Genomic DNA, 18,957 nt, shown 5'->3' with positions numbered 1-18,957 from the left:
AATCAGACTTATACTCCCTTAAACATGAGGCTTGATCCCCTCCCTCGAAAAACAACATGTGGTAATTCGACACCAAAATGTTAGATACGGACCAACTTGTAATGATTCTGAGATATAATTCTGAGAAAAACTTAAACAAAAAAAGTTTATTCATTGATGTCTGTGCTTGTTTCTGCTTGTTGTATAACGTTCGTTAATTGCAATATCCTTCTGTGTATGGATGGTTATTTTTACCAACTGTAACCACTGTGCAATTCAGCCAGCGGACTGCTCTGGTGCGAGTTATCCATAATTAACACTAAATAATTCACTGCAGACTCTTTAAAAACACGGGTAAAATAAATTACCAGGATCCCAGGGGGCCTGACCCAATTCCAGTCAGCTGGGGAGCAAAGTAATTTTGACCTCAGATACTGCGTCAATTTGACAATTTTCTGAATAATTTTGACACAGATTCAAGTCGTATTGTTATACCTCAGTAACAAACTGTGAAGTTTGATTGGTCGAGAACCAATCATGTGATGCGCAACAAATACGCATGTTACATGGCTCGACGGGCCGGGCAACATGAAAAATGATGTACACCGGTGTACATCACCTTGATCGTTCCCGGCGTTGGTCGATTTCCAGCGCTGTGTACGAAACAACCGCAGGTTCGAGGGAGTTGTTTCTTGTTCGTCTGCTAATTAAACAATGAATAGTCCGTCGTAATAATGATTGAAGATGACAACAGAACTTCGAGAAGAGGAAAAAGAACTATACAAAGGTAGAACAAAACAATTGTTGCACGCTGTGGATCACATGTAAAATTCCTGTTCCAGTAAATGTTGACCACCACAAAATAGAAACGATTGTATTTTTCCTCGGTATGCAACTGGTGCAATTAATGTTTTTGTAATCATTCATGTCTACAATTATTAGACAGATATACATAAATAAAAACTACACTTTTGATGTACTCACCGGCTTCATGTCTCAATCTCATTCCATAGCAGACATGTGTAAGGATGAACACCAACATAATTACGTGTTGTGACGTCATGATGACGGCCTAGAAGTAATATCAATGACAAGGTAAAGATTAGACAAACGGGATTTATAATTGTTTGCGTAAAGACAGGGTTTTCCCAAGTATAAAACATACTGTTCTAATCATGTAGAAACATGAAGGTTTCACTGCTCAGTTATTCACCAAAATAACAACAATTTGTTTCTCTTTTCCGAATGAATTTTGACAGATGAAGCTGATTCAAAACGAACAAGCATTTAAACATTTAAAAAAGGAAAATGAAAAAATCAACAAATTTTCGTTAAAGCATAGATATATTATTAAAGAAGATTAGTTAACATTTATAGCTTTCATTCAGTACGAAATGTACAAACTCACAGTGGGCCTACTTCTCAAACAGATGACAAGCTGACGATTGAGTCATGCTTTAATATCATAACAAAATAACTTGTTTTTGAATTGTCTGATTATCCACACAAACAAATTACCAGAAGAAATTATGCCGGTTTTTTGCGATATCAAAAATCACTCACGAACCCATTTTCACTTCCTTCCTTCAAAATTTGATATTCTTTCGAGTGTCTAGATCGATTCCATCTTGAGCTATAAACACAAGGTCAAGGGTCATTCTCACATTTTCAGACAAGGATGTTTTCAATCATGTCACATCTTCAATAAAGTAACTTGAGATGAGCTCTTCTTCACCCAGGAGGGGAATACAAAGCACCATTGACCCAGAAACCTGATTTAGAGTTTTTGTTTTCTATTTTATAAAATACAAAATTAACTTGAATCGAGGGTGAAACTTTTATACGTGACCGAGTCGGACACCATGGAAACATTACCATTTTGTTTCACTTGTCTTAATGGTTATGTACCTTATTCAAAATACCTTATTAAGGGAATGTAGCGACTAGTTCTTTCACGGCCCTTTAAAACAGGCATGGTCGTTGTCTTGTGATATAGGCCCGAGCCAAAGGCAAAGGGCCTTTATCACACGGCAACGACCTCGTCCTCGAGGGAGCGGGGTACTGAGCGCAAGTCGGATATCGCAGCGCCGCGGGTAGGAAGTTGGTCTCTACTTTATTATACAGATACCATCTTTATTACATAGATAACACATTTTAAAGTAACTTCTTGATAAAAATGTCTCTATTTTATTTTTAATAAAGTTTCGACTCCCTACACTTTTATAATTCATTTGTTTACAACGTAAAGTCCCACCTCAATATTGCCCTTGGCGCCTTACAAGATTTAAAAACTAAAAAAGTAAAAAGGGGACCACGGAAAAATTGAATGTATAACCTTTTCAAATTAAGTGCAGCTTCTGTAACTAATCTTTTTATTAAAATTGTCATCTAAATCTGAGCTCACAAACTGCAATAAAGTTTCTACAATTTCGTTTCAGCATATGAATTTTGAATAATAAACAGTCTAAATTGCGGATCCTTCCCACCCAAAACAATTAGTCCTTTAAATCGCTGTAGATGCATGAGCGGACTTGGGCACTGTTCACCATTGAAAATACTATTTTTAAAGAACAGCTCAAAAGAGCTGCACAATTTCACAGGTATTCGATCGTATCATTCAATCTTGATTAAGTCCAACCGCACACAATTGAGTCTTTAAGAAAAAGAAATAGCGTCGTCCCCGCCACATCTAACTGTGTCGTTTACTCTGCTGAAAGGGAAGTCAAACACTTCACCAAAAATATCTGTCTGACCGCCCGTGACAAATTACCGTCTGCATTGACGCGCGCGCCGGGAAAGATCTTCACAAAAACGATTGAAAAACGGAGAAGGAAAAAAAAAAAGATGTGTTACCAAGTTCCAAGCACTTCTCATTCCAAAGCAAACGTGAAAATTAACTCCACCGGAGCATCGGAGCGATATTCCTCACTTTGAGAATTAAGCGGTGACGCCATTAGATCAACATGGAAGAGGCAGTGCACTGCCATTCCGTCAATAGTACAATTTTATAGAGGTGGTCAACTTTGTGAGTTTGTTTATTTTGGGGCTGGGTGGGAGAGGGCAGTTCGCGAATTTTGAAATATTAAGGGAAGATATTTCTACACTTAAAGGTGTATGTGTTGGCCAATAGAGAACCCCGGACGTAAAACAGCTTTAAGCTTATCATCTGATATCCCGTATATACAAACAAATAACGTCAACTATACGGGAATTGCACGAAGGGGAAAGAAACAAACGAACATTCCTTTCCAATAATTTATCTTTTTAAACCCAAAGATTTCCGCAAGATTTTTCCGTGCGAGATTGTATAACTTTCACAATCGAGAAGACGGTCCTTGAAAGCTCCGGTCCCAAAATTAAAATTGCAACTTGTGCAAGCGTGTTTGCGTCAATTGCTGTTTGCAGAAACTAGGCGTGTACCATCTACACTATTGGTATACAGTGCATGACGTTATAGCTGGTTATATATCTTTTTTGTATTTTGTTATTTTTTTGATATCCAACAGCGGATAGCCGCCACTTACAGGAATCATTAAAAACTATGTATAAATATAAATAAAAAATATATATTTTGCGTTAAAGTAGTTTTCTAACTAGAGAAGCACATGTGTTGGCGTGAAAGCCTCCCATAAAATTCACTGGGAAGGTCCTTCATTGAAAAGTTAAATTGAAATATATGAATATTTTTCAACAACACGTCTATGCAGAAAGATCAAAAACAAATAGTTTATAACATAAAACAAATTAATGTTCACACCAGGAAAATGAATTTCATGTACTTTTTAACATGACTAACCAAATATTGAGTTGAATTGAGTTGGTTCATGTTCCGGCTCCGGGCTCCGTTTGATGTTTTAAGACCAACACTGCTCCGGCATCAATTAATATTCCTGATCCGGAGCCCGACCCCGAGTCGGAACCCGAGCTAAGGGTTGATCGAAAAGTCGACAGGTCTACCTTCCAAAGCCATTGTGCGAAATATACCTTTGAGACTACTTGTACTTTTTATGCTACAGACTTGACTTAATCGATTTCTCTAACATGGTCAATATACTTTAAGAATCTCAGTAGTGCCGGTGACTTTTCTTCGAAGGGAAAATTTAGAAGATATTTAGTTGCCGGGAAAGATATTTTCATGGTCGTTATGATGTGACAGTTTTTTTTTATGGATTTTGTGAAGTGCAAATTAGTGGCAATCTTATCTTTATCTGGAAGAGGGGAAGTTGGGCACACATAGTACTTTTATATCAATAAAACGCCCCATGATTTGCAAAAAAATCATGACATGCTGTCAGATTTGTGCTTCAAGAAGCACCGCTAAAGACATTTTGTTCCCATTTTCATGCAGAATGTAATTTTAAAATAAAGACTTGAGACTGGAAGGAAAAAAAAGACAATTCTCACAATGTTTCATACTACCAATAACTTGTTTATACATTTTTAGCGATTACCAAAGGTGTCCAGTGCATTTTATAAGGCATATTCATCATGAGTGACAAGACTGGATTGAGAGTCTAAAGCATCAAAATTTAAATATATATTTGTAACAAAATATCCGGTTAATTTAACCGCACTCACCCGTAGCAGCCCTTTACCACACCCGGTAACAAATCCAACAAGACTTCGATCATACGGACTTAAATCCAACGAATTTTGAAGAAACAAGACTTGAACATCAGCCAAATGCGCAAAGAAGACCCTTATAAAACAGTGCATATAGAATCGGCAAGAAAACCAAATGCCCGACCCACATCAATCGGACAATCCAGTCCGGTAATCCAATGAACACAATCAAGTTCGTCGCCAGATGATCAGAGCTTAATTTCATGGCTCTGCTTAAGGCCGCTTACGGTCACCATTCGCCACTTACTGTGCAAGCGACGGCTGCGCACCGTAAGCGAAGAAAGCCTAGTTACGCATACACATGCAAAGCCGTGAACGACGCTTGACGTAAGCGCCGATTCTATACTTACGATGAGCAGAGCCATGAAATTGGGTCGATACAGGCGTAGGGTCGCGCATGAGAGAGCATATTTTTTACAATACACATTTAAAGAAAAAAACTTCTCAATGCCAATTTAGAGTCCACCCAATCTCACCTATACCTATTAATCCGTACAAGAGAGCTAGGGGTGTTTTATCGCATAACTCTCTATTACCTTGATATCTTATTCAGTCATCGGCTGAAAAGGGAAAATGAATTAAATCTTTAGATTTGGGGGGCGATGGTGTTTCAAATTGGAGAATTGTACGCCCCTAGCGTGGCGGCGTTCCAAGCCGTTAGGTTGTGGCCATCAATAGTGCATTTCGAGGGGGTGATCCCATTAATGCACATAAAGTTAAGTATTGAGGTTTTTTCATCTCCGAATGCAGATAGAATTTTGTTATGACTTCAACAATTAGGTCCATCCGTTCTGACCAGACCATGTTGAGGGCGCGCTGCTTTAAAGGAACAACCGTCGATTTCACCAAAAACAAACTTGGGATTTAATCTTAGGAATTATGACGAGTTAAAGGTCTGGAACATGAACCATCGATTCGATTTCACCAAAAACCAACTAGGGTTTAATCTTAGGAATTATGACGAGTTAAAGGTCTGGAACATGAACCATCGATTCGATTTCACCAAAAACCAACTAGGGTTTAATCTTAGGAATTATGACGAGTTAAAGGTCTGGAACATGAACCATCGATTCGACTTCACCAAAAACCAACTAGGGTTTAATCTTAGGAATTATGACGAGTTAAAGGTCTGGAACATGAACCATCGATTCGATTTCACCAAAAACCAACTAGGGTTTAATCTTAGGAATTACGACGAGTTAAGTTTGGTAACCGTAGACGTCAGGACGCATTGAACCCATCCTTAGTTTAGGATGGGCTACTCGTCCCAACTCGAGATAGGATTAGTCATAGCATTCGTGAAATCGGTTGCTGTTCAGGTTCGGTAATTACTCAAAATATACATCGGCATAAAATCTCATTTGGTAACGAGCAAAGAAGAGCTGTTGATAGTATAAAACATTGTGAGAAACGGCTCCCTCTGAAGTAAGGTACATGTAGTTTATAAGAAATATAGGCATCTGAAAGCACACAAAATTGTGCAACAATGGTGTTTTATCTTTCATTGTTTTCATGCAACTTTGATTACAAATTGAGTCCAAATGTTCACAGGTATTTTATTTTATGCATTATTAGTTGGAGGGATTGTTAATAACAATCGATATCAAATCCCATAGTCGATGTGTTGTGCCAACTTTTTTTTTTCTAACACTGCAAAATATTTGTCTCTTAAACTTTGCAAAAAGTACAAACATAACATAAAAAAAGAAAAATAGGCCTACCTGCACTTTTGAAACAACTCAAGTATGTTACACCTTTTTTTTGCCAAACCATGATGAGGTTTAAAGCGTAAACCCCGCAAACAGAGCAGATTCCCACCGGGGGCTTTGCTCAAACTTCACCAAGGGATCCACCCTCCAAACGGGGGTTCAAAATCAGACAGCCGTAACATCCCATGGTATCAAGTGTCCATTTAAAACCTCTTAAAACCTTCCTCTGGTGCTGCATTGCAACAAGTTGCCTCTCGCACCACTTAAAGCCATTGAACCTACAAGACGTGGTGATAACTCGGTGCCTTTAAAATAAGAACCTAGCCCAAGCGAGGGCTATACTCTTAATGCGTTTTACCAGCCCTCCTGAGGACATGCGGGGCATAGATGGTGGCCCTAGGACCTCATGGGTTATTTCCCCCCAGTATTCTCCAAGAGAAAGGGTTTACAAATATTGAGTCCCTACAGTGGGCGTTTCAAGCGACTCCCGTTATTATAAGTTATCACACAAGCGCGAGTGGAATACGGAAAAATATAGCGCTTCTGCGTCCCATATCCAACGAGGCCGAAGATAATGTGACTTATCATATTGCGCTGGGTGTATTGTTTATTATCTTCAAGTACGCGCTAATCCTCCAATCAGATTGGCAGAATGGAGTGGTGATAAAAACCTATATTGCACGGCTAATATCACTACCATGCGTATTGTGTGTTCTATGTCACGCGCCAAGTTTGCTTGAAGATAAATACGTTATCACACGCGCGCTCGTGGAAATACGGAAAATATAGCGCGTCTGCGTTCCATATCCAACTCGGCCTTCGGCCCATAGATATAGAATTAAAATAACTAGATCGGCCGCGCGTATATACGCGCCATTGCCTGTGTAGAAAATTTTTTTGTTCGCCATGGACGCAGTAAAAATTTCACGTTCGAAAGGCGACGCGCGAAAATGAACACGGGAGATAGGGCTTTGACGCGCTAAATGTCACGTGCTGACGGCAAAAAGTCACGTGCTGACGGCAACGCACAGAAAATGTACACGGAAGATAGGCAATGGCGGCCCCCATGCCAGAACCCGCGTATGTACGCGCGGCCGATCTAGTTGTTCTATTCTATATCTATGCTTCGGCCTCGTTGGATATGGGACGCAGAAGCGCTATATTTTTCCGTATTCCACTCGCGCTTGTGTGATAACTTATAATATTGGCACCTCGGTGTATTGGGTGTAGACGCGATCACCGGAGAGCGATTTGACATTCTGTAATAGTGCGACATTTTGTAACGCCACAGCACAAAAGTAATTTGCGTATTAAATGCACTCGACACTGAAGGTGTCCTTAAGGGCAGAGTGTCGTTATATCGAGCGGCTACAGCTTCGGCTATGGCTACAGCTTCGGCTGAAGCTTATAATCCAGATTTTCCAACCGAGTGGTTCCAGAACGGGATTAAAATAGTGACTTAAACCAAGAAGAAAACATGTTCATTATTTTATTCATAATAATGAATGTGAAAATATTTAAGTTCTACATAATATTGTTTTATACTTCTAGTTGAATATTATTTTAATAATTTAAGTTATGAAAAAAAGTTGTTTTGGAAAATGTTCTGTCACCCATTCACCAATACACATCAACCTTTGAATAATAACCCGCTATTCCAGTTATCCAAAACACCGTAGAACAAAGCAGTGCCTATGACACTGCAGATGTTTTAAACCGATGCTTTCCCAGCTCATTAGTCTTTAACGGCCTTTGGCAGCTTTGTAGTTTATGACCAGGGGAAATTATCAAACACACAGAACATAATAAATAGAAATAATTAAAACCGAATGTCGATTTTCAGTTTAGATTTTCGACATTTTGTTATTCGTTTCTTTTTAAAATTTTGCCTTACATTTTACATAATAATTAGCTAACAAGAAATTATGACTGACAAACGGTCACACACAATTTGCATAACAAGGTTTGTAGTTTTTGCTGCTAATCCAGAATTATCCTGCTTAACAGCTTTGATAAATTGGGCCTTAGGGCTTTTGTGCTGTAAATGTTGGATGTTGTTTCTGCCTAATAAGTGTGTTCCAGGAAATTGTGCCGCCATTCAAGTCGAGTGACTCTACAGTGAGCCAGTTAGGGGAGACAGTTTATTCTGAACGTATGAACAGCATGCTGATTAGTAAGGGAAGTGTGGGAGGGGAGGGGCAAAGGAATATAAAAGGGGGAATTTTCAAGGATTATTTCGGGTAAGCGTCTATAATGAGTAGCCTTGTTCGTTTGCTCCTTGGTGAGCAAATCTCCAGGTTTCATAAAGTGTACCTAATGAGGCTCTATTATTAAAGGCAGTGGACACTATTGGTAAGTGTCAAAGACCAGCCTTCACAGTTGGTGTTTCTCAACAAATGCATAAAATAACAAACCTGTGAAAATTTGAGCTCATCGGTCATCGAACTTGCGAAATAATAATGAAAGAAAAAATACCCTTGTCACACGAAGTTGTGTGCGTTTAGTTCTAAACTTGAGGTCTCGAAATCAAATTCGTGGGAAAATACTTCTTTCTCGAAAACTATGTCACTTCAGAGGGAGCCGTTTCTCACAATATTTTATACCATCAACCTCTCCCCATTACTCGTCACCAAGAAAGGTTTTACGCTAATAATTATTTTGAGTAATTACCAAAAGTGTCCACTGCCTTTAATGCGTTACAAATTGAACAATTTCAGACAGCATTGCCACCGGGTATTTGTGGGATATTTTTCACACTGCAAAACAATGGGCGTGTTAAAATTTACACCATGTATTGTGTCATAAAAATACCCAAGCGGTGAACAACAATATTAGCATTATATGGTGTTAAAAGAACACCAGTGTTGGCAGAAATAAGAGTTATTTAAACACCCTCGGTGTAATTTTGTATTATTTTGGTAGGTATCTGTAAATATGACAACAAACTTGGTATCAATTTTAACCGCCCAGTTTGCAGTGCACTCCATGCAGTTTCTCATTATAAGCGGTACTGTTGTGCATGGCAATAAAACTAACCTGATCATAAAAAAATGATTTGTTTCTCTCTCGAGCATTACAATTATGTGAATTGTGCCCCGTCTTTAATGTACGCATAGATCAACAATAATTCATGGACATGTTCACTAAACGCACCCCCTAGTCATGCAATAAAACAAAGTTTCATTTCCACTCATAGAGAACATGTTTTCCCCCTCCGAGATGTATTCGGCGCATGACTTCTCCTCAATTACCCATATTATTGTCACATTAGGGGCTTGTGGAAAATGAGCACGATACATTTTTTTCCCAAGATCATTTCAGTTTCAAACTGTTTTTTCTTTTTACAGATAAGGCATTGCTCTCTGTTTGGCTTCGGGTGTTGGCGTAGAAAAAGCAATTTCACAGGACTGGAAATAAAAGAGGGCATCTTATGAATTTTTATTTTATTAATATATATATATATTTTTTTTTTGGGGGGGGGTTGCGGTAAGACAATGCTTGTGTGTAACTTCTTGCCGGGTAGAGTGTGTTCTTTGGAGAACTGTCTTGCTAATTACTACCGCGGAGTAGATTTGTTTCGCTTTGATCGGAAGATTTCTCAGTTCCGAAAAGAACTGTCATGCGTTTTGTATTACTACCCGGGCGAAATGTATAGAAAATTAACTGGGAATACTACTTTAGCTTACAGGATCGTTACTGCACTTACCGCGTCGTCAGTTCTTACAGGAACACGTTGCCTTGGATCGAAAGATGTTTTAAAAGCAGAATACAATGATCCACACAAATTTGCCTCGAAATTTCGTGGTTTTCATTTTACTTTGCGAACTAAGACGGTCGGCCATACTCGCAAAAATGGCAAACCGTGTTCGTCGACGAGGTAAAAGGAAAACCATGCAAATTCGAGGCGTGTTTGTGTGGATCATTGTATTCTACTTTTAAAACATCTTTCCAACCATATGCATTTTATAACAAACGGTTACAAACGCTTTTCAAAGACCAAATCGACCGATCCAAGGCAACGTGTTCCTTTAAATTGGTCTCAACGTTTCGACTAGCTTGCTCTAGAAGTCGTCAGGAGAAATATTATATTGTAACCAAACATTGATGTTATTGTACACACTGATCTCTATAACAATATTAAACACAGCAGTTTATGCAAAAAAGAGGTCTGTGCCAGCGGTGTGTTATAAATTCGCAGATCATGGCTCGGTTTGTTTGGGGCTACATTTAGGTCCGGGCTACATTTAGGTACATGTTTGGGGCTACATTTAGGTCCGAGCTACATTTAGGTACATGTTTGGGCTACATTTAGGTCCGGGCTACATTTAGGTACATGTTTGGGGCTACATTTAGGTATGGGCTACATTTAGGTACATGTTTGGGCTACATTTAGGTCCGGGCTACATCTAGGTTCATGTTTGGGGCTACATTTAGGTCAGGCTACATTTAGGGCTCGGGCTACATTTAGGTGCCGAACACTCGGTCTATAATCAAGTTGCACACATCATTATGTGTATGCATTGTTCCTTTACCTTTTCAATCAGTGGGATGGGTAAACCAAGTCCAATATTTGTACTGTGTCACCAGAGCGACACCTAGCCGTGGATCCATTCATATTGACGAAGATTTTATTGTTTTTACGAAAAGAGGGGAAGTAAAGAAGACTGGAAGAAGAAAGGGGGAAGTCTAAAAATGAAAGAAAGCTATAGGAGACTGTGATTAATGTCATTCAGAGACCCAACAACATAAACAAGGGAAGTCACGTAATAGTGGCAGCACATGTTTCAACAAAAAACACTTAAAGACACTAGACACTAGTGGTTATTGTCAAAGACAGTCTTCGCACTTGGTGTATTTCAACATATGCATAGAACAACAAACCTGTGAAATGTTGGGCTCAATTGGTCGTCGAAGTTGCGAAATAAGAATGGAAACAAAAAACTTGTCACACGAAGTTGTGTGCTTTTAGATGGTTGATTTCGAGACCTCAAATTCTAAACTTGAGGTCTCGAAATCAAATTCGTGGAAAATTACTTCTTTCTCAAAAACCATGTCACTTCAGAGGGAGCCGTTTATCACAATGTTTTATACCACCAACCTCTCCCCGTTACTCGTCACCAAGTAAGGTTTTATGCTTAAAATTATTTTGAGTAATTACCAATAGTGTCCACTGCCTTTAATAAATGTGTCACCGGTTACATTTTTAATGTAATGTTTACGATTTAGTATGAATCATTGTCAGACAAACGTCCCCACAAAAAAAAAAAAAATCAACCATTTCTATCTGAGAGACTTTTAAAGTTGAGCAAATAGCACCTTAAGAAACCTGCGCAACAACCTTACTTTTAAATTGCCATCACAATCGAAACACTCATATTGTTGAAAACACGTTGTTTCTGTTGAGTTTTCACATTGTTCACACACATTATGTGATGGTTACAATTTTAGAGTATTTAGTTTGAGCCGGCCATGATTTAAACAGCGCACCTTAACACTGTGGCTACAAAATTAATGAGACCTTTTGTATTCTATTTGTTTTCGAAATTTACTCAAAAGAAGGTTTTGTTACAAATGCAAACGAAAATAAAATTGACTGACGTTTCGACCTTTTGAAGTGAGTCATTGTTAAAGGCCACGTTAATTATCTCCAGTTTGTCTAATATTTGTCTGTAATATTATGTTCTTGCAAAGTAGTCTGAAAATAAAGTCACACGTCGGGGAAACATTGTCTAGGAAACTGTGGTTACCAAGGAAGCGCTGTAGTATACCAAACGTGCAAACAGCAATGAAAGCATTTTGCACAGTCAATTAGTTGAGTATTGACAGCGGCCAGTCACTATGCACTGGTTTCCTTGGTAATTGATTGTGTTAACATCAATCAGGTTTTGAGAGAGATAGAGGATTCGAGCTGCGATGACGTCTGTCATAATGCCATTTGATATTTTACCCAAAAGTTTGTTTTATTGCGTGGGAGGGTTCTTGTATTTATAGAAAAATTACCTTCGAATTTGGCGCTTTTGGCTTCGAAAATCGATTTAACAAAATGAAATGGATACGGCTGGACAGATGTAAGAAAGTAAACTTTGCGAGTTCACATGTCCCTCGAAATTGTGTAGCATTTCCGTTTATTTCGCAGACGAACACTGTCCGCCATTTTGGTTCTCAAAGATTTAACGACACAAAGAAATGCCTTACAAAATGATTAGATTATTATTTTGTTTAAAGACACTGGTCACTATTGCTTATTGTCAAAGACTATTCTTCTCACTTGGTGTATCTCAACATAATACGCATACAACAACAAACTTGTGAAAATTTGAGCTCAACTGTTGATCAAAGTTGCGAGATAATAATAAAAGAAAAAAAACACCTGAGGTCTCGAAATCAAATTCATGGAAGATTACTTCTTTCTCCAAAAAACTACGTTCCTTCAGAAACTGCTGTTACTACCAACCTCTCCCCATTACTCGTTACCAAGTCAGGTTGTATGCTAATAATTATTTTGAATAATTACCAATAGCGTCCACTGCCTTTAAATGAATTAAGAGAGAGGGAGAGATAGGGAGGGGGTTGTAGAATTTCTTTTAAAAAAGATCAATTTCAGATTTAAACAAAAAAAACTTTAAACATAAATTAGTTTTATACAAGGATCTGTATACATTTGGTAATGACCCTGCAAATTAAAACGTGGTAAAGAAGTACAGCAGCTCTGTATAGATGTATCATTTGAGAAACATTTCATTTCGAAGTAAACGCGATTATGGATAAGATATCACTTTTTATCCCCCAACAATTTTGAAAACCGCGCTCAGTATAAGCGCTTCTTAGATTGTGTATTCATATAAGAGGGATAATTCTCCCTGCGTGGACATATTAATTGTTGACAATATCATTATTTCCAAGGTTTTGTTCTTCGACGTAAAAACCCTAACCGCGGATTTGGGGAAAAAATTACGATGTAGTCTTAATAGGCATCTTGGGAGAACTTGTTTAATGATGAAGGAAACGGATGATAACGAGGGTCGCGTCAAACACGTCTGGAATGAAGACTGCTATTGTAAGGCCATTTTTCATTCATTCATTCATTCAGTCGATGCGGAGCATCGGATGGTGCCCCCCCCCCCAAAAAAAAAAAAAAAAAAACCCAAAACACGTTGGTCCTCCATTGCTGTACGCAGCTCTTCCCATGTCCAGAAAGTCCCGGCACAAGGTATCCACACAGGTGGTTTGTGGTCTGCCTCGGGAACAGTGACCTTGAGTATGGGGCCCAAAGCACAAGCTTGCTCACTGCCAGCTCAGCATGTCTGACACAGTGACCTGCTAGTCTCCTCAGCCTTCTTGCCCTAATCTTGGTGCTAACTCTCGGTAGCCCACCGTAGAGCTCCAGGTTTGTGACATGCCTCTCCCAATGAATCTGTTTAACACAGCGAAGCATTCTCGTATAGCAGCCGTCCAGTCTCTTTTCTAGACGACTGGCTAGGGTCAAATGTTCGTAATGGTTTATATAAAATAATTAAAGAAAAACAAACATACATTTTTGGCGGCAATAACAATTTTATCAAGCCCTAAAATCCATCACAAATCCACTAATGGCGCTGATACACAGAGAATCAGGGGTCGATTTCACAAAGAGTTAGGACTAGTTCCTAACTTAGGACTAGTCACAAGAGATACTAAACACTCACTAAACAATTAGGACGAGTGACTCGTCTAAACTCGGAATAAAACTGCTCCTAACCTTTTGTGAAATCCACCCCAGGTGACTTAAAAACAAAACACAGCAGAAAACACCAAATACATTACACAATTATTACTTCACAATACAATAATTTCTAACAACTTGAGGTTTTCCATTTTTCTCTTCTATCAGTTTGGAATAAGGAAGCCAGTGACTTGACATGTGGTGGCAGTGTTTATTCTTAGCCGCGGTGTAGAATGAGATAGGAAGAAACAAGAAGAAGAAGAAACACAAAGAAGAATAGCTGCTTTGCAAAATAAGAGCCTTAACAAATATAATTACAGACATTTTACACACAACTATAGCTAACCGAATACAAAGTCACACTAAGTGATTTATGTATTTCACTTATTTGTAAAACAAAGCCCGTGAGCATTTTTTTTTTGTAATAGAGAAAGCAAAAACAGAGAAAGCAACAAAATATAGAGTGAGTAAACAAGGAGACCCAAAACCCAATAACAACTATACGATTTCGTTCAGCACAAAAACCTAAAACGAACAAAGGAATAGAAGTCGATTTCAAGAAAGAAGGGAGCCCTGAGAAACAGGTTTTGCATCGAGTGGGCAAACCTCATTTATACGGAAGGACAGTCGCTAATTTGCTCATCTGTGGCTCAATCAGACATAGAGGTCTTCCTCGAGCCTGAACATCCGACGTCAGGCTCCGAGGCTATAATAGCGAGAAGTTACCGGCCTGAACAGATGCTGCCATATGTAACCTTTGACCTTGGATTCATTTCACATAGAGATTCGTAGTCAATTCACTCATACATTACTCGTAGTGAACAAAACAAATGTTTTGATGTACATACATTATGCACACGTTGCATTGCATGCATCCAAACGAAACTGCAAAGTACATCACCTTGGACCAATCATTACACAGATATGAACAGTTTACGTCACTTCAGAGGGAGCTTCTGTTTCTCACACGGTTTTGTTTTTGTTTTTTTTGTTTTGTAGTTAGATAATCTTCCCATCAAGGGAACTCAGCAAACTCTCACAAGGGAATATAAACACCAAGCTGGCAACAACCTATCTCTCTCATACAAACATTGGTTAACGTCTATGATTATGAATTGCACAAATCAAGAAATTGTGATTAAGTAGCTAGACGACAATATTTATTCTAGTCATTGTGAAATCAGTGGTTAGCTGGGGGATTCGAACCAACAACCTTGTGATTACAAGGCCTGTAGTCTAACCACTGTCACCGACAGCTCTCCATTGCTCGTTACCAAATCGGTCTTTACGCTAACAATTATTTTGATTAATTACCACTGGTAACTTACCAATAGTGTCCGGTGCCTTTAACTACCTCCGTTATTTCCCTGGTACTCTTACCATTTGATTTTGAGTTTGTAATTTGTAAGGGCTGTCGTTGAAATATGACTATGAAATAGCGCAGCCAACGGCGGGTAAAACTCACTCACTCACAATTTCAAAGAAGAGGGTTTGGGATAAAACAAAAATCAATCGGCATTCTACGACAACCTGCAAATGAAATAATAAATCAAAACAAAACGCGAGAAAACAACTAGATAGTTTAGTTAACAATTCCATACTAATATTGGTCCAAAATTAAAGTCTAATTTACCTTACAAAATCGCCACGACTGTCACAACACACTAAACGAAGTGGTCTTTTTCATAATTATTGGCGTTGATGAGCAAAATACTTCACGAAATCCTCAAAAGGTTGGGAAGTCTATGGCCAAAGTACACATCGAGGAATCCTTAAGCTAATGTTATAAAAAAATAGAAGAAAAACCACACACACCTGCGGTCATCTGAATGAATGTGGTAATGAATGTAATTCATCTTTGACGGCCATGTGAGGGCTGAACTAAATTAAAAATAACCCTTTAAAACATCCAATAATTGGCGTTGTCCTTTCCATTAATGAGCAACATTCTTCACGAAATCCTTATAAGGTTACAAAGTCTATATGGCTTAAGTACATCAAGGGCGACTTAAAATAATGTTAGGGGAAAAAATAAATAAAAAATACCCACGCGCGGACACCTGCTTCACGTCCTCATTAAGTTTTTGCTTCTTCCGATTTCACGAAACGCAAGGATTAATCTTAGCTAGGGTTAGGACGAATAACTAGTCCTAACTTAAGATTAATCTAGGGTTTGCATGTGACAGTGAAAGACTGGCACTCGTCCACAGTTCTAAAGATAAATCTTAAGTTAGGAAGAGTTTGGTGAAATCGACGGCTGGTCTACTTATATAAATAAAATAAAAAACACGAGACCTTATTTTTTACTATAGGTTTTCTCGGTAAAATTCGGCAAATGGGCAGTCAATTTCATTTTCATGCGTTCGAATTAAAACTGTTTTGCCTCTCCAGTTGTTACTGCGTTTCAAATTCAGAATTCGGCCGTTCAATTTCGTTTTGAGTCGAGTCAAATTCCCTAAGCACTCTGTTCAATGTAGCGTATCGTCATTCTTTTTCGTGACACACACGCCTCAAGAAGCGTCTGTGAATTTGAATGCTGTTTTGATGAACTGTTAAATTGAATGATTATTTTGTTAAATCAAATAACGTAAAAGTACATTTGACTAGTCTTAAAACGAAATAGAATGACCCTTTTCAGATAGCATTCAATTTTGTGCCAAATAGAATAAGCTGGTGGTTATTGACCGAGAAAACCTATATTATTATTATTATTATTATTATTATTATTATTATTATTATTATTATTATTATTATTATTATTATTATTATTATTATTATTATTATTATTATTATTATTATTATTATTATTATTATTATTATTATTATTATTATTATTATTATTATTATTATTATTATTATTATTATTGTTTAATTCTTTTTAATTTTTTAAACATATTTATATATGATATCAAATCAGCTCAGATGCTGTTTACATCATGGTCCTGTTAAGAACAATTGACAAAACAAAAGCGATGAGTACAATTACAACCAACACGATGCTTCAAAGAAAACATGCTTGTACTCTCTTTGGTATAGCTTAAGAATCACCGTTCAGTTATTAATGTACACATGAAACGCGAAAATAATTGCATAAAAAGCGACGGAGTCCACCAGTGTTTAAAGGTCCGTACCATTGCAAACAAATTTATCCAATTTTGTTTTCATCTTTTAACCTTAGTTTGGAAATAATGTCATCCATGGATTCTTAGTTGTAGATTCATCAAGGGTGTAGTAAGGGAGTGTAAGAATATGAAATTTCAACTTCTCAAATCGGGTAAAACAATTTTAGTAACATTTTTGTCAATAATTTGTTCGCATTGTAAACAGCTTTATAGACAGGGACCAAATAGAGCTGCTTAATCACAAAAAGGAGCTAAGCACAACACAGTTATGCTTACCAGAGTGAGGTTACCAGCCACACTACCATGTCGCATGTACAATTTGTGACTCAGGGGTACCATGCTCTGCTAAGCACACAGGTTGTTTAGCAGTATTTTCCGCTTTAGTAGCCCTATGAAATTGGGATGTCAGTTACAGGGGACAGTTGAATACCCTTTTGCTCTTAATGGTTGAACTATTGCCCAACTCTTTAATGCAACGAAGTAAACCTGCAAACAGGCATCATCAGTTAACGATACCCTTTCAATAAACACAATTCAACCCCATTTTAAAAAAAACTCAATACTCCTCCTCTACGAATGGTGTTTGCCGTGTCGTGTGGTTTTTGAACGCCCATACTCCATGTACGGTCACGACCAGTTCGAATCTCACCCCACTCACGGCCTGCAATCTGACTGAAGTAGAGCTACTCACCACGATCTTGAGTCATAATTTTGCAACTTGAGATTCCAGTAATGCCTCCTTCCTCCTTCCACTAGATCGATGAGACTCTGAGGATCTTTTTTACTGCTCCATTTTCTTGGGAAACAGAACAGTTAGCAGACTCTTATCGTCTCTTATTTCAATATTGAGTGATTTGTGTGTGTGTGTGTGACAGGTTCACGGAAAGATCGTCTGGATACCAGAGACTGATTAGTCTGGTGACAACCTTTCTCCCTTACGTCATTTCGTTGTATTTAAGGCAGGTCAACGGAAGGATCGTCTGGATACCAGGGATTGATTAGTCTGGTGACACCCTCTCTCCCGTCATTGTTCATTTTCTCAACATTCCTTGAATAATTTCCCTATTTGTTTGTTTAGAATGAGGTCTCGATACTAAATACATTGGTTTTTGTTTATTATAACACTATTCAGCTGAACCAGTTTTACAAATAGAGTGTTAATGACAAAGTAACCACGTTGGTTCGATTGTTATAAGTTTGCGAGTCCAAAATTACAAGTTTATTCTCTCTAGAGAACTTGGGTATACATTGGGTATTACAGAAGGCTTTAACTCCTTCCTGAAGCACAAATTGTTTAACTTTTGTTTACATTTTCGTGCAGTGCAATGATCTTTTTTGCGCGCGAACGCAAATTTAATGCGTGTCTATTTTTAAAATATTAAAGAACCGAGTGAAAGAAAGAACTGAACGGAACTACTGGAAGTTACTCAAAATAATAAAAATTGAAATAATTTTAGCATAATAACTTACTTTGTAACGAGCAATGGAGAGCTGTTGATAGTAGTAACAGTGTAACACGTCGTGAAGTAACGTAGTTCTTACCCGTTTAAAGACTTCAGGCCTGAAGCATTTTTAGGTATCTGAAAGCAGACAATTTTTTTCAATTTTTTTTTCGTTCACTATTCTCTTGCAACTTCGATGACCAATGGAGCCCAAATTTTCACAGATTTGTTATGCTATGCATATGATGGGATACACCGAGTGAGAAGACTGGTCTTTGACAATAGATGAGTGCGCGCTTAGGCAGAAGGTATGAGTCTTTTAGTTGTCAAACTTTAAGTTCAACCGTAAAGTCTCAGTTCACCGGCATAGGGGTGAGATA

General features: G+C 38.1%; 1 protein-coding gene across 2 annotated transcripts in view; it reads right to left on the bottom strand.

Annotated features, from left to right (window-relative positions):
- LOC139947031 (uncharacterized) overlaps nucleotides 1-18,714 on the bottom strand; it is a 49,637-nt gene extending 30,923 nt beyond the window's left edge. Inside the window, exons 1-2 of one of the 2 annotated variants that reach the window (XM_071944852.1) lie at nucleotides 18,606-18,714; nucleotides 964-1,051 (exon numbers count right to left, since the gene is read on the bottom strand). In XM_071944852.1, coding sequence (XP_071800953.1) covers nucleotides 964-1,042 — 79 coding nt within the window. In that variant the 5' untranslated portion in view covers nucleotides 1,043-1,051; nucleotides 18,606-18,714. Of the gene's footprint in view, nucleotides 1-963; nucleotides 1,052-17,826; nucleotides 17,948-18,605 lie in introns of those variants that run through there. The other variant, XM_071944851.1, reaches the window with a different exon arrangement.
- Nucleotides 18,715-18,957: the final 243 nt, after the last annotated feature.

This window comes from Asterias amurensis, chromosome 14 (assembly GCF_032118995.1).
Source record: "Asterias amurensis chromosome 14, ASM3211899v1".
Classification (NCBI taxonomy): Eukaryota; Metazoa; Echinodermata; class Asteroidea; order Forcipulatida; family Asteriidae; genus Asterias; species Asterias amurensis.
Note: the sequence above shows the minus strand (reverse complement) of the source record. Positions and strands in the feature narration are given on the sequence as shown.